The sequence below is a fragment of the Delphinapterus leucas genome, chromosome 1 (genome assembly GCF_059928025.1).
Source record: "Delphinapterus leucas isolate spDelLeu-1000000601 "Yukka" chromosome 1, BTC_Dleu_Yukka2, whole genome shotgun sequence".
Lineage (NCBI taxonomy): Eukaryota > Metazoa > Chordata > Mammalia > Artiodactyla > Monodontidae > Delphinapterus > Delphinapterus leucas.
In genome coordinates this window covers 115189028-115201454 of record NC_143129.1, presented here as the reverse complement: position 1 = coordinate 115201454, position 12427 = coordinate 115189028, and the positions used below count along the sequence as shown (strand labels likewise).

Genomic DNA, 12427 nt, shown 5'->3' with positions numbered 1-12427 from the left:
CTAAACTGATTTACGTTAAAATTCCAAGACTTTTCAACATGTTAGTGTAGAAAATTTAACCTAATACAGAAGTAACTAAACCAGAATGAAAAAAGTACAAAACCATCTAAATTTTTTGAACTGATGTCATTTTATATTTGTTGTATTGTTAATAAAAAAACAACAAGTATATATCAATCACTTTTAATGTACTAAGTGAGAGTTGGAGAGATATAACAGATATTTGACTTAGACTCTACCCTCAAGTAATTGAAAACATGACATTAACAAAGATGAATCAATTAAAGGACAGTGAAATTTTAAATCATGTGGTACTTATTTCTAAGCCCAGGAAGGGAAGAAATCAGGAAGGATTAGAATAATCTGGAAAGACTTTACAGAGGAGATAGGAATTTAATTGAGTAGTGTAGTTTGGCTTTGAATAAATAGAGGGAAGGGGAGAGGATACTCTAAACCAAGAAAACAGTAAGAATAAGAATAGGGACAAGTATGAAATATGAGATGGGGAGCAAGAAAGGTTTATACTGGAGAATATTAGAAAATTTGTTGGATGAACTGATTAAGTCAAAATCACATAGTATCTTGATAGCAAAGTAGAGCCGTTTAACAGACTTCAACAATAGGGAGGCTAATGAAGGTTCTTCAAAATGCTTTATCATGACCCATCAGAATTAGTCTTCTGCTTATAGTATGTAGGCTGGATTAAAAGATAGGGAAAGGGTAGCGTAAATATGATAGAGGGTAAATTTAAGATAAACTAATAAGAGTACATCTGAGGCGGTAGCTTTGGATCGACTATTAGAAAGGACAAATTGTAAAGAAAAAACTCTAAGACCTGCTAAAAGATTAGGCATAGAGGATGGAGGAAAAGGAAAATGCAAAGATGGGTGCACTCTATCTATTCTGGAAGACTGGAAGAATAGAGATAGGTATAAGGCATACTAATAGAAATGAGATAATTGTGAAGAGACCAGTTTGGATGTGGGAAAAAAATGATGAATTTTAAATACTGGCTTGGCCAAAAGGTTTGTTTTTTTCTGTAAGATGGCTCTAGTAGCACTTAGTTGTCTTTAACTTCTTTCGAAACAATTTTGTTAGATTGTATTATGAGAGCTGTCATATCAGCGTGCATTTAAAAATATTATCAAAATTGGTGAATTTTTGTGTAGCCATCTTAATATTGAAGATGGAAGAAAAAAGCAACATTTTTCTGCATATTATGCTTTATTCTTTCAAGAAAGGTAAAAACACAACTGAAATGCAAAAACATGATTTGTGCAGTGTATGGAGAAGGTGCTGTGACTGATCAAACGTCTCAAAAGTGGTTTGCAAAGTTTTGTGCTAGAGGTTTCTTGCTGGACGATGCTCCACAGTTGGGTAGACCAGTTGAAGTTGATAGCAATCAAATCAAGACATTAATTGAGAACAATCAACGTTATAGCACAATATCCAAATCAAGCGTTGAAAATCATTTCCACCAGCTTCGTTATACTAATTGCTTTGATGTTTGGGTTTCACATAATTTAAGCACAAAAAACCTTCTTGACCATATTTCTGCATGTGATTCTCTAGTAAAACATAATAAAAATGTTCCGTTTTTAAAACAAATTGTGATGGGCGATGAAAAGTGGAAACTGTACAATAATGTGGAACGAAAGAGATGGTGGGGCAAGTGAAATGAACCACCACCAACCACACCAAAGGCCAGTCTCATCCAAAGAAGTTGACGCTGTATATATGGTGAGATTGGAAGGGAGTTCTCTATTATGAGCTCCTTCCAGAAAACCAAACGATTAATTCCAACAAGTACTGCTCCCAGTTAGACCAACTGAAAGCAGCACTGGATAAAAAGTGTCTGAAATTAGTCAACAGAAAACTCATTATATTCCATCAGGATAACGCAAGACCACACGTTTCTCTGATGACAAGAAATAAAAACTGTTACAACTTGGCTGGGAAGTTCTGATTCATCTGCCATATTCACCAGACATTGCACCTTCCCTGGAAGACTGTAAAAGGCACCTGGAACAGTTCTTTGCTCAAAAAAGATAAAAAGTTTTGGGAAGATGGAATTATGAAGTTGCCAGAAAAATGGGAGAAGGTAGTGGAACAAAACAGTGAATACGTTGTTCAATGAAGTTCTTGGTGAAAATGAAAAATGTGTCTTTTATTTTTTACTTAAAAACTGAAGGAAACTTTGGGCCAAGCCAATATGTTGAGTTTGACTTAAATTAAAAATTTCAGATGGAAATAACTGGAATATTATCTAATTTACTTCTAATCCTGGCTCTACTTAATTATTCACAAACAGTAGCCTTGCATATTAGACTATCATGCTTCTGCTTTATAGTCAGCAAGTCAGGTTTCAGTCAAAGACTTGAAGTTTTTGGTTTATTACCTACTAGTTCATTATAAGATTCTATTAAAAAAAATCAAGAAAATGCCCTTGCTGGTTTCAAATAAAGAATTACTTATTTTTTTTTTAAAAAAGACTTTCCTAGATTTGAAATTCAATATGGAAAATCACTCCCAAGATAATGATTTCTAGGAAATTCTTAAGCAAATTACAGTTTCCATCACAATAGCCAAAAAGATCTTTGAAAAACTTCATACTGAATTCCAAGAGGATATAAAGAGTTTGTGACTGAAACTTGGATTAGGGAAAGTGATAACTTATTCTTCACTTTCAAAACTGTTTCCTTTAGGAGCTTGTTCTCATAAGTAGATTTAAATATTTTCTAGTCATAAACCTAGACCATCAATTTCATCTTTTCTCTTCAGAGCACATCATTATAGCCAAAAGAGTACTCTGCCTTTTAAAAATTAGAAACATACATGCTATCAGCTATATTTCAATATATTTAAGAGATTCAGTACAGGTAATGCATATTAAGTTATGAGTAATTTCTAATTTCTAATTCATAAAATATCATATGACTGTCTCTCCTTTGAGTTTAGCTTAGAATCCTTACTATTAAACAAAACAATGAAAGAAATTACCTTTTCACCAGTGCTTCCAGTCATTCCAACTTCTCCAGGTGAACCGACAGGTCCCTTTTAGGAAAAAATATAACAGAAAATACACATATATTGTATTACTATTATAGCATCCTGGTTTTAAATCACCTATAAACATGATGTTTCTTTCTAACTCATCCTAAATTTTATCTTAGAGTAAAATTCCTCCTGGTATAGGCGTCCGGCCTAAGACTTCACATCAGAATTATTCAGTTAATCAACAAATATATATGAATGTCTAATATGTGATAGGCTGGCTGCTGGGAGGCACTGAGTTTCAAATTCAAACATAGTCCCTATCCTTGTAGAACTTACAGTCCAGTGGATGTCATAAAAACTCCTGCTGTTTTTGTAGATTCTTGATGTGGATACACTAGCTTAAGAAATCATTTCTGTGACTTCCTTCTTTGAAAGCTCCTCAACACATGAGGGAATAGCACATACCCACTCGTTAATTCATTCAAAAATATTTGGTGCCTACTTTGTGCCATGCACTATGCTGCTTGCTGAGATTTCATTAGGAAGCAAAAGGAGATCTAGGCCCTGCCCTGATGAGGCAAAAAGTCTTGTAACAGAAACAAGAACAACTAAATTAGAAAGTGAACATTTATAAATTATGATACAGGTTCACAAAGGAAACTGTGATGCTGAGGTGGGGAATAAAAGACAAGACCTATTTTAGGAAAGATGGTCAGGGTAAATCTGAGACCTGACATTTAAACTGAAAGCTGAAGAATAAAAAGAGGCCAGCCAGCCGAGCGCAGAAAGGAGGAAGAGAGTTCTAGGTGGAGAAAATAGCTTGAAGTAAAGAATGAATTTCGCAGAAGAAGTGAAAGAAGGCAATCAGTACCACTGTTTCAGAATGAACAACGCTCAGGGTGCCTCTACCTTTGTCTCTATGGATTCTACTTCAAGCAGTGTAGAAAGCAAAAATGGTAACGCAGAACAAGCTTTACAACGAGAGTATAAACCTTCTCCCTGACTGTCTTCAATTATGAAGTTATTTTCTACTTTTATTTAAAAATGTATGAAACATTTTCTTTTGCAATAGCTACCAAGCAAAGACACTATTTAGATTATATAATATTACATATTAGCATATAGAAGGTACCTGAATCATGAAAAAATGGTTTGCTGTGTTGAAGCTACCTGAAGTTAATGTATGGGGCATGATTTTATCCACAAAAATTGGGTTGGCCGAAAAGTTTGTTCGTGTTTTTCCCGCTCTTACGTAAGATCTTACAGAAAAACCCAAACGAACATTTTGGCCAACCCAATATCTATATCCTCATCCATATCTATCTATCATTCTATCTGGTGACTATGTATACATTAACATACGTTAAATACTTCCTGTGTGTCTGATTTAATCCTCACAACAACTGTATTTGGTAGTATTATCATGATTCCCCTTTAACAGATGAGGCAGATGAGTTAAGAAGCTTTCTAAGGTAGATGAGTGTAAGTGGCTATTGAACACTTGAAATGTGGCTAGTCCAAATTGACATGTACTTAAATGTAAAAGGCACACTAGATTTCAAAGACCTACTACAAAAAGAATGCAATTTTTGTGCAATTTCTATCCATATCTTTTGTCCAAATTTTGTTCCTGAGGTTGCCTATATTTTTTTGTGATAATTTTCTGGAATTCTTATTCATTCAAGGTATAAACTCCTTGCTGGTTTTAGATGTTATAAATTCCTTCTTGTGATTCATCACCTGTGAGATTATTTTGACATCCTTCATTGATAGAAATCCTTAATTTTGACGTAGCCACATCCAACCATTTTTTGCCTTATGACTTGTATTTTCTGGATCTTGTTTAAGAAGTCTTCCTCTACCTTTATGTCATTAGGTAATAGGCATTCTTTTCTATTAGTGTTAACTTTTTTTTTTTTTTTTTTTTGTGGTACGCGGGCCTCTCACTGTTGTGGCCTCTTCTGTTGCGGAGCACAGGCTCCGGACACGCAGGTTCAGCGGCCATGGCTCACGGGCCCAGCCACTCGGCGGCATGTGGGATCTTCCCGGACCAGGACACGAACCCGTGTCCCCTGCATTGGCAGGCGGACTCTCAACCACTGAGCCACCAGGGAAGCCCTAGTGTTAACTTTTTAAGGTAGGTCTTTAATCCATCTGGAGTCCATCTTTTTCACCAGGGGTGAGATAGAGATCCAACTAAATTTTTTCCACATAGTGACCCAGTTTTCCAAATACTATACATACTAAAATTTACTTTTCCCATTAATTTGTGGTGTCAATCTTTTAAAAAAAAATATCGAGCTATAAATGACACACAACAATATATTAGCTTTAGGTGTACAGCATAATGATTCAATATTTGTATATATTGTGAAATGATCACCACAGCAAGTCTAGTTAATATCCCTCATCACCATACACAGTTACAGAATTTTTTTCTTGTGATGAGAACATTTAAGATTGACTCTCTTGGCGACTTTCAGATAGGCAATACAGTATTATTAACTATAGCTTCTATGCTGTACATTACATCCCCGTGGCTTACTTATTTTATAACTGGAAATTTGTACCTTTTGACCCCCTTCACCTATTTTGCCCACCCCTCAGCCCCTGCCTCTGGCAACCATCAATCTATTCTCTGTATCTATGAGCTTGGTTTAAAAAATATTTTTTTTAGATTCCACATATATGTGAGATGGTATGGTATTTGTCTTTGACTTATTTCACTTAGCATAATGTCCTCAAGGCTCATCCATGTTGCCACAAATGACAAGATGTACCCTTTTTATGGTTGAGTAGTGTTCCATTGTACACATAAACCACATCTTCTTTACCCATTCATCCATCGATGGAAACTTAAAAAGGTTGTTTCCATATCTTGGTTATTGTAAACAATGCTTCAGTGAACATGGGGGTGCATATATATTTTCAAATTCATGCTTTTGTTTTCTTCAGATAAATACCTAGAAGTGGAATCATATGGTAGTTCTATTTTTAATTTTTTGACGAACCTCCATATTGTTTTCCACAGTGGCTGCACCAGTTTACATTCTCACCAACTGTGCACGAGGGTTCCCTTTTCTCCACATTCTTGCCAACATTTGTTATTTCTTATCTTTTATAACAGCCATCCTAACAAGTGTGAGGTGATATCTCATTGTGGTTTTGATTTGCATTTCCCTGGTGATTAGTGATGTTGAGCATCTTTTCCTTTGCCTGTTGGCCATCCGTACATCACATTTGGAGAAATACCTATTCAGACCCTCTGCTCATTTTTAAATCAAATTGCTTGTTTTTTGCTATTCAGTTGTATGAGTTCTTTTTTTTTCTTTTTTATAATGTTATACTACCCCTTCAAGTAGCCCAGTGTGTTTTCTATAGATTCTGTCAATTATTGCTGTATTCTAATGAGCTTTTTTTTGGTCGTTTGTTTTTTTTAAAGAAGATGTTGGGGGTAGGAGTTTATTAATTAATTAATTTATTTTGGCTGCATTGGGTCTTCGTTTCTGTGCGTGGGCTTTCTCTAGTTGTGGCAAGCGGGGGCTACTCTTCATCGTGGTGCACGGGCCTCTCACTGTCGCGGCCTCTCTTGTTGTGGAGCACAGGTTCCAGACGCGCAGGCTCAGTAGTTGTGGCGCACAGGCCTAGTTGCTCCGCGGCATGTGGGATCCTCCTAGACCAGGGTTCGAAACCGTGTCCCCTGCATTAGCAGGCAGATTCTCAACCACTGCGCCACCAGGGAAGCCCTGTATGAGTTCTTTATATATTTTGGATATTAGCTCCTTATCAGATATATGATTTGCAAACATTTTCTTCCATTCACTAGGTTGCCTCTTCATTTTGTTAATGATTTCCTTTGCTGTGCAGAAGCTTTCGAGTTTGATGTAGTTCCACTTGTTTATTTTTGCTTTTATTGTCTTTGCTTTTGGTGTCAAATCCAAAAAAACCTGTGGTGCCATTCTTATAACATTTTATACATGGCATATTTCTAAGCTCTCTACTCTAGTACATTAATTATTTCTCTGTTTTCTCCTCTTTGAAAATTCTCTCACTCATTTTTTTCTAATGTTTTTATAGCTATTCCTACTACAGAACTGAAAATAAGCACTCTAAAACAGGTTTAGATCAGTAGTAAAGAATCTGAACTACACAGGCTTTATATCTACTTACTCTTTAAATCTATATTACTGTTTAATCTGAAAACTATCCACACATCTGGAAATTAACAGGTGAATCAGATGAACACATTTAGAGTTGAGGCCTCTCAAATTTCCTAGGATGTTATTGATTGTAAGATGCACTATTACTTTTGTATCTCTAAAGAGAAAAAGATTCTTCCAAGTAATTTAATTCACCACTGATTGTAAGAAACATCCTAATTTTACAAATACTAAAATGGAAAAAAATTGTATTATTGTTAAAAATATTCACTGCTCCTTTCTGTTGAAAGAGTACACATCCCTACATTTCTGATGTCAGCCTTCGCCATGTGGCTTGCAGTGTCAATGGCAAAAATATAATCCTCCATCTTGTTGACATCTGGCTTCTCTATGTAACTTACTTTGACCAAATAAAAGTGAGTGTGTGTGGTAGTGATACGTGCCACTTTTTTTTTTTAAGCCAGTTTCTTTTTTTCCTTCTACCCTGAGGTCAGCCATGTCCCAGATAGGAGCTGCTCCTGAAGTCTAGGTGTCAGAATGCAGAAGAGATGGATAGAGTCACAGCCAACCAACAGCGGACAGAGTGCAAGTAACAAGCAAACTTGTTGTCATAAGCCACTGATATTTTGAGGGTATTTCTTTCTGCAGCAAAACTTAGCCTAATGTGACTGATGCAACTTGCATTTTAGAATTGATGAAATCTGGTACTTGTTTGCCTGAAAAACAGGTGATTTTCCTTCACTTTCTTCTAACCTATGTACTAAAGGCCCTAGGAGATGGTGGAGCCATAAGAAAAAAGGAAGCCGGGCATCTCAGTCACTTTGTCAGAAAGAGCTACCTGGTAATACCCACACTGGACTATTAACATGAGCAAAAACAACTTCTTATCAAGTTAAGCCTACAAAAATTTTTAGGTTTATTTGTTATAGCTGTTAATATTCTCCTAAAAATACATTAAATTAAACTATGTGTTGACATAAAATTGAAGAACTTTGTAATCTATCTCAATTGGCTTATTCAAAAGTTAGTCTCACAGAAATCTTTTTATAAATGAAGATGGTATAAAGTGCACTGAACCAACCTCTGGTTTCGATTGCAAATCAACTTATTCAATAAGTGCAAAATGATCTGAAGAAAATAAAATTAAACACATATTTATGTGTTCATGTAACAAGCTCTGTGCTAAGAGTGGTAGAGGTTACAAAGATGAGTGAAATATAATAAGGCGTTCATAATCTAGTAAGTTGGGTGAGGAAAAGCATATTTTCTGTAAGTTAAGAGAAGAAAAATAAAATCCTATATAATGCAAAGGCAGCAGAGATTATGTCTGGTTGAGAACATAAGGAAAAGCTTTACAGAGAACACAATATTTGAGGTACGGCCTACTGTTGACAAGATAAATGGTGAAAGTGTATTCAACGTAGAGGGAATGATCTGAACAGAAAATGGGAGGTAGCAAATGATGAAACATATGTCAAACATAAAGCAAATCCAGATTGTCTGGCAAACAGGATATGTGTAGGAAAGAGACTGGGATAGATATGGTGATATACTATTGAGGGCTTTGGCTGCCAAGTGTATTTGTATTTGTGGTGTTTGAAGAAAAATTTGTGTTTGTTGAAGAATCATTGTCGGTTTGAGTAAAGGAGGAATGTAATCGTATCTGTACTGAATGGACAGTAATTTAACAACACTGTGTTCAATGTGTGGAAATGGGAGAAAGATACAAAATGGTGTAAACAGTTAGAAGCTATTGTAATAGTCTAGTTTAAGTGTAATGACTCTTATGACAATGGTATCATGACTCAAAGAAACAGTAGCTCAGGGGAGAAGCCAGTGTCAGAGGAGAGATGATGAATTAAGCCATGGGACAATTATGGCTCTTAATTGACATTATGGCTCATGGGACAATCAGAGAGTCTATCCTGAAATATTAATTTGTGGGTCCATAGAAAAATCAATTCCTGAAATCATAAGAATGATGCAGTACATACAGTAATAACAGAAGAAAAACAGGAGAGAATTTTAATGAAAATTCTTTGGAAGCAAGAGATAGAAGGAAAAACAAAAGGGAGAGAGGAGAATCAGGAATGTGCAAGGAAAGTTTAAGAAGGGAAAAGTTTCAGATAGCAAGACATCAGTGTTATGTGGAAGGGTTGAGAAGGATGAATATTGAGACAGTCATAAGATTTGGCAATTAGAAGGTTGGCGGTGACCTTTAAGAGCAATTTCAGTACCTTTTGTGTGTTTGGATGTAATTTTGCCAAAGAGAATACAAGTGAGGAGAAAGTGGAAAACAACTGTGTAGTTTATTCTTTTAAGAAGTTTGACAGCAAAAAGGAGGAGGCACAATAATTGCTTGAGGACATAGTTTGAAAATTATTTTATTTAGAATCTAATTTTTGTTCTATCTGCCAAATAAAAGAAACTCATCTACAATAGAAAAATACTCTTCTAAATAGAAGGAAATTATATTCAAAACTTAATTTTTTTTTGCTCTATTTCATAAAATGAGTTTTGCTTTGTTTTTAAAAGAAAACAGACTAATTCAACACATCTGTATCAGAGAGGAGATATTGGCAGGTTTTACATGCTCCCAAGGTCTATGTCCTAGCCAGTTGTCTCTAGGCAGATTCCTTGCGCTGGGAATGCTTTGTGAGTTACAGAACTCACAGCAGAGAGACACGTATTAGGCAAAGGTGCCCTATAACCTTCTCTTCCTTATTGCAGAAACACTGTTTAAAAGGACAGATTATGGCGCTATGACTTGTTCTAATTTTTACCCATGAAACCTTAAGTGCCACATATGCCAATGAGAGTCAAGGGCAGAAAGTTATTTGTTCAATTTTAAAGTGCTCAAATGCAAATTATGGGTATGTGGAAATGGGCATAATTTATTCATATTTTTAATCCATGGATCCTCAGAAGAAAAATATGGACGGCCTCCATTTCTGTTCCTTTCAATTCATTCTTATTCATTTCAAAACAAATGTTGAAATCTTTTATATTATTGTATTAGTTATCTATTACTGCAGAACAGATTACCCCAAAGTCAGTGGCTTAAAACAATAAATACTTATCTCACAGTTTCTGTCAGTCAAGAATTCACTAGTGCTTATCTCAGAATTTTTCTGAGTTCTGGCTCAGAGTTTTTCATGAGGTTGTAGTCAAGATATGACATAAGCTGCAGTCATCTGAAGTCTTGACTGAGACTAGGGAATCCATTTCCAAGAAGGCTGTTAGCTGGAGGCCTCAGTTTCTCGCTATGTAGGCCTCTGTATGGCCTGACTTCATGGCAGTAGGTTCCCGCTCCCCCACCCCAGGTGAATAATCCAAGAGAGAGAGTGAGCAAGGAAGAAGCTGCAATGTCTATTATGACCTAGTCACACACAGCTAATTCTGCCATAGCCTATTCATTAGAAGCGAGTCATGAAGTCCACTCCACACTGAGAGTGAAATAAGACTATCTTTTGGAAGGGGGAACATCAAAGAATTTGCAGACATATTTTAAAACCATCACAATGACTCAATTTTATTCTTGACTTGATTTGATGTTTTATTAAGACTGATTCCTCCCAATACTTTTCTTCAGTTTTTTAACCTCTGTTGTTAAGTTAGACACTTCTGCAGAAATATTCTAAGTAGTATTAGAATGATGTACATTTTCCCAAAGATGAAATGCATAAAATTTCATTCTTATTTCATTAGTTCTTAATTATTTATCATGTATAAGACACTATACTAGTCAATTAATAACTAAAATATAAAGCAGATAACAAAAATTTCTGTGGGATAAATCACTATAGAATATCAAAGTAGGAGTCAGCAAACCATGACCCCAGGGGCTGGCTGCATGTTTTTTGGAAATAAAGATTTGCTGGAACACAGCCATGACCTTTTGTTTACCTATTGCCTATGGCTGCTTTCACCCTATGAAGGCAGAGCTGAGTAGTTGGGACAGAGATTTTATGGCCCACAAAACTCAAACCCTTTCTGTTGGGTATTTAAGAGAAATTACAAAGCAGTCACTGAAGCCATAGCCTCAGCTTATAAGAATTATCAGCAATTTATACTTTTTGATCAAGAATTTTCATTAAAAGAAGTTTCAAAACACTGATTCCATGTCTAACACACATTAAAAAAAAAAAAAGCTTTTAGCTAGAACATGCCATGCTATGTGTCAAGAGCTAGATAACTCTACGATAAATGAAAACATTCACTTTTTGCAAAATGGAATATATAATAGTCTATTTAAAGATTTTGTTAGCTAAAGTGGAAACTCAAAAAGCCTTATGTATAATAAATCACTTCTTAGAATTGAAAAGAAATACTATTTTTTCCCAAAAGTCAGTAAAAACTCTAAAATACTCAGGTTCTATTTTTTAAAGTAACCACATCCTACTTATTCACTGAAGACTGATATAAAATTAGGATATTACCTAGTTGAAGCTAAAATGTTTAAAAAACTTTACATGAAGTTCTTAGACTTGACAATTATCTTTAAAAAATCACTGTGCCTTCAACTGTAGTTTAAAACTACTCTATATTATTTCAAATTTTCTTTTCAATGTAGAAACAACTGTATTTATAGGATAAAGAATTTCAGACCCCCAACCTCCTCAAATTCACTTGAAAATATAATATATAAAGCTAATTCCCTAGGATTTAGTTCTGTTTTATCTTAGAAACATATTAACTTCGATGTTTGCATTAGTACTACTGTGTTTACTCTTTGTTTAAAAATAAGAGAATTTTATAAGTCATCTTACCACAACAAAGGTAGTAGTTAGTTATACTATATGTAACTGCTGATATTTGACTATTTTTTTAACCTTAAGAATGGTAATTTTTCATGGTTCAATCTAGTACAGTCTTGGAGGGTAGGAGAAACAGAAGGTCAGCCAGACATGAGAAAATCACTTCAAGCACACCATGGGAAAATGTGTGTTCATAACTAGCATTTATTTCTCTACCTCAAGTTCCCATGCTTCTGTCCAAGAAGAGAATGATACAGATGGCTGTCAGTCTAGACAGATAAGAGGAAGATGTAGAAAAGTGGAAAGAAACTTTCGTGTATAACATATCTGGGTAAGAAAGAGGAATTCCTTTTTAGAAATGATAAATATGAGACAATACGAGACACTATACAATTGTGTAAGCAGGTCTAGAGCAAAAAGATATTTGAGAATCACCAGCAAGTAGTAAAGAGAGTAAATGAGTCACCAAAGAAAGGATGTACATTGAGAAAAGGAAAAGGCCAAGACCAATAA

The 12427-nt window shown here is 35.2% G+C and overlaps 1 protein-coding gene across 1 annotated transcript in view; it reads right to left on the bottom strand.

The window, feature by feature from the left end:
* Positions 1-12427, bottom strand: part of COL24A1 (collagen type XXIV alpha 1 chain) — a 430389-nt gene that overhangs the window by 163685 nt on the left and 254277 nt on the right. Inside the window, exon 25 of the mRNA XM_022580934.3 lies at positions 3001-3054. Within this exon, the coding sequence (XP_022436642.2) occupies positions 3001-3054 (54 nt within the window). The remainder of the gene's footprint in view (positions 1-3000; positions 3055-12427) is intronic.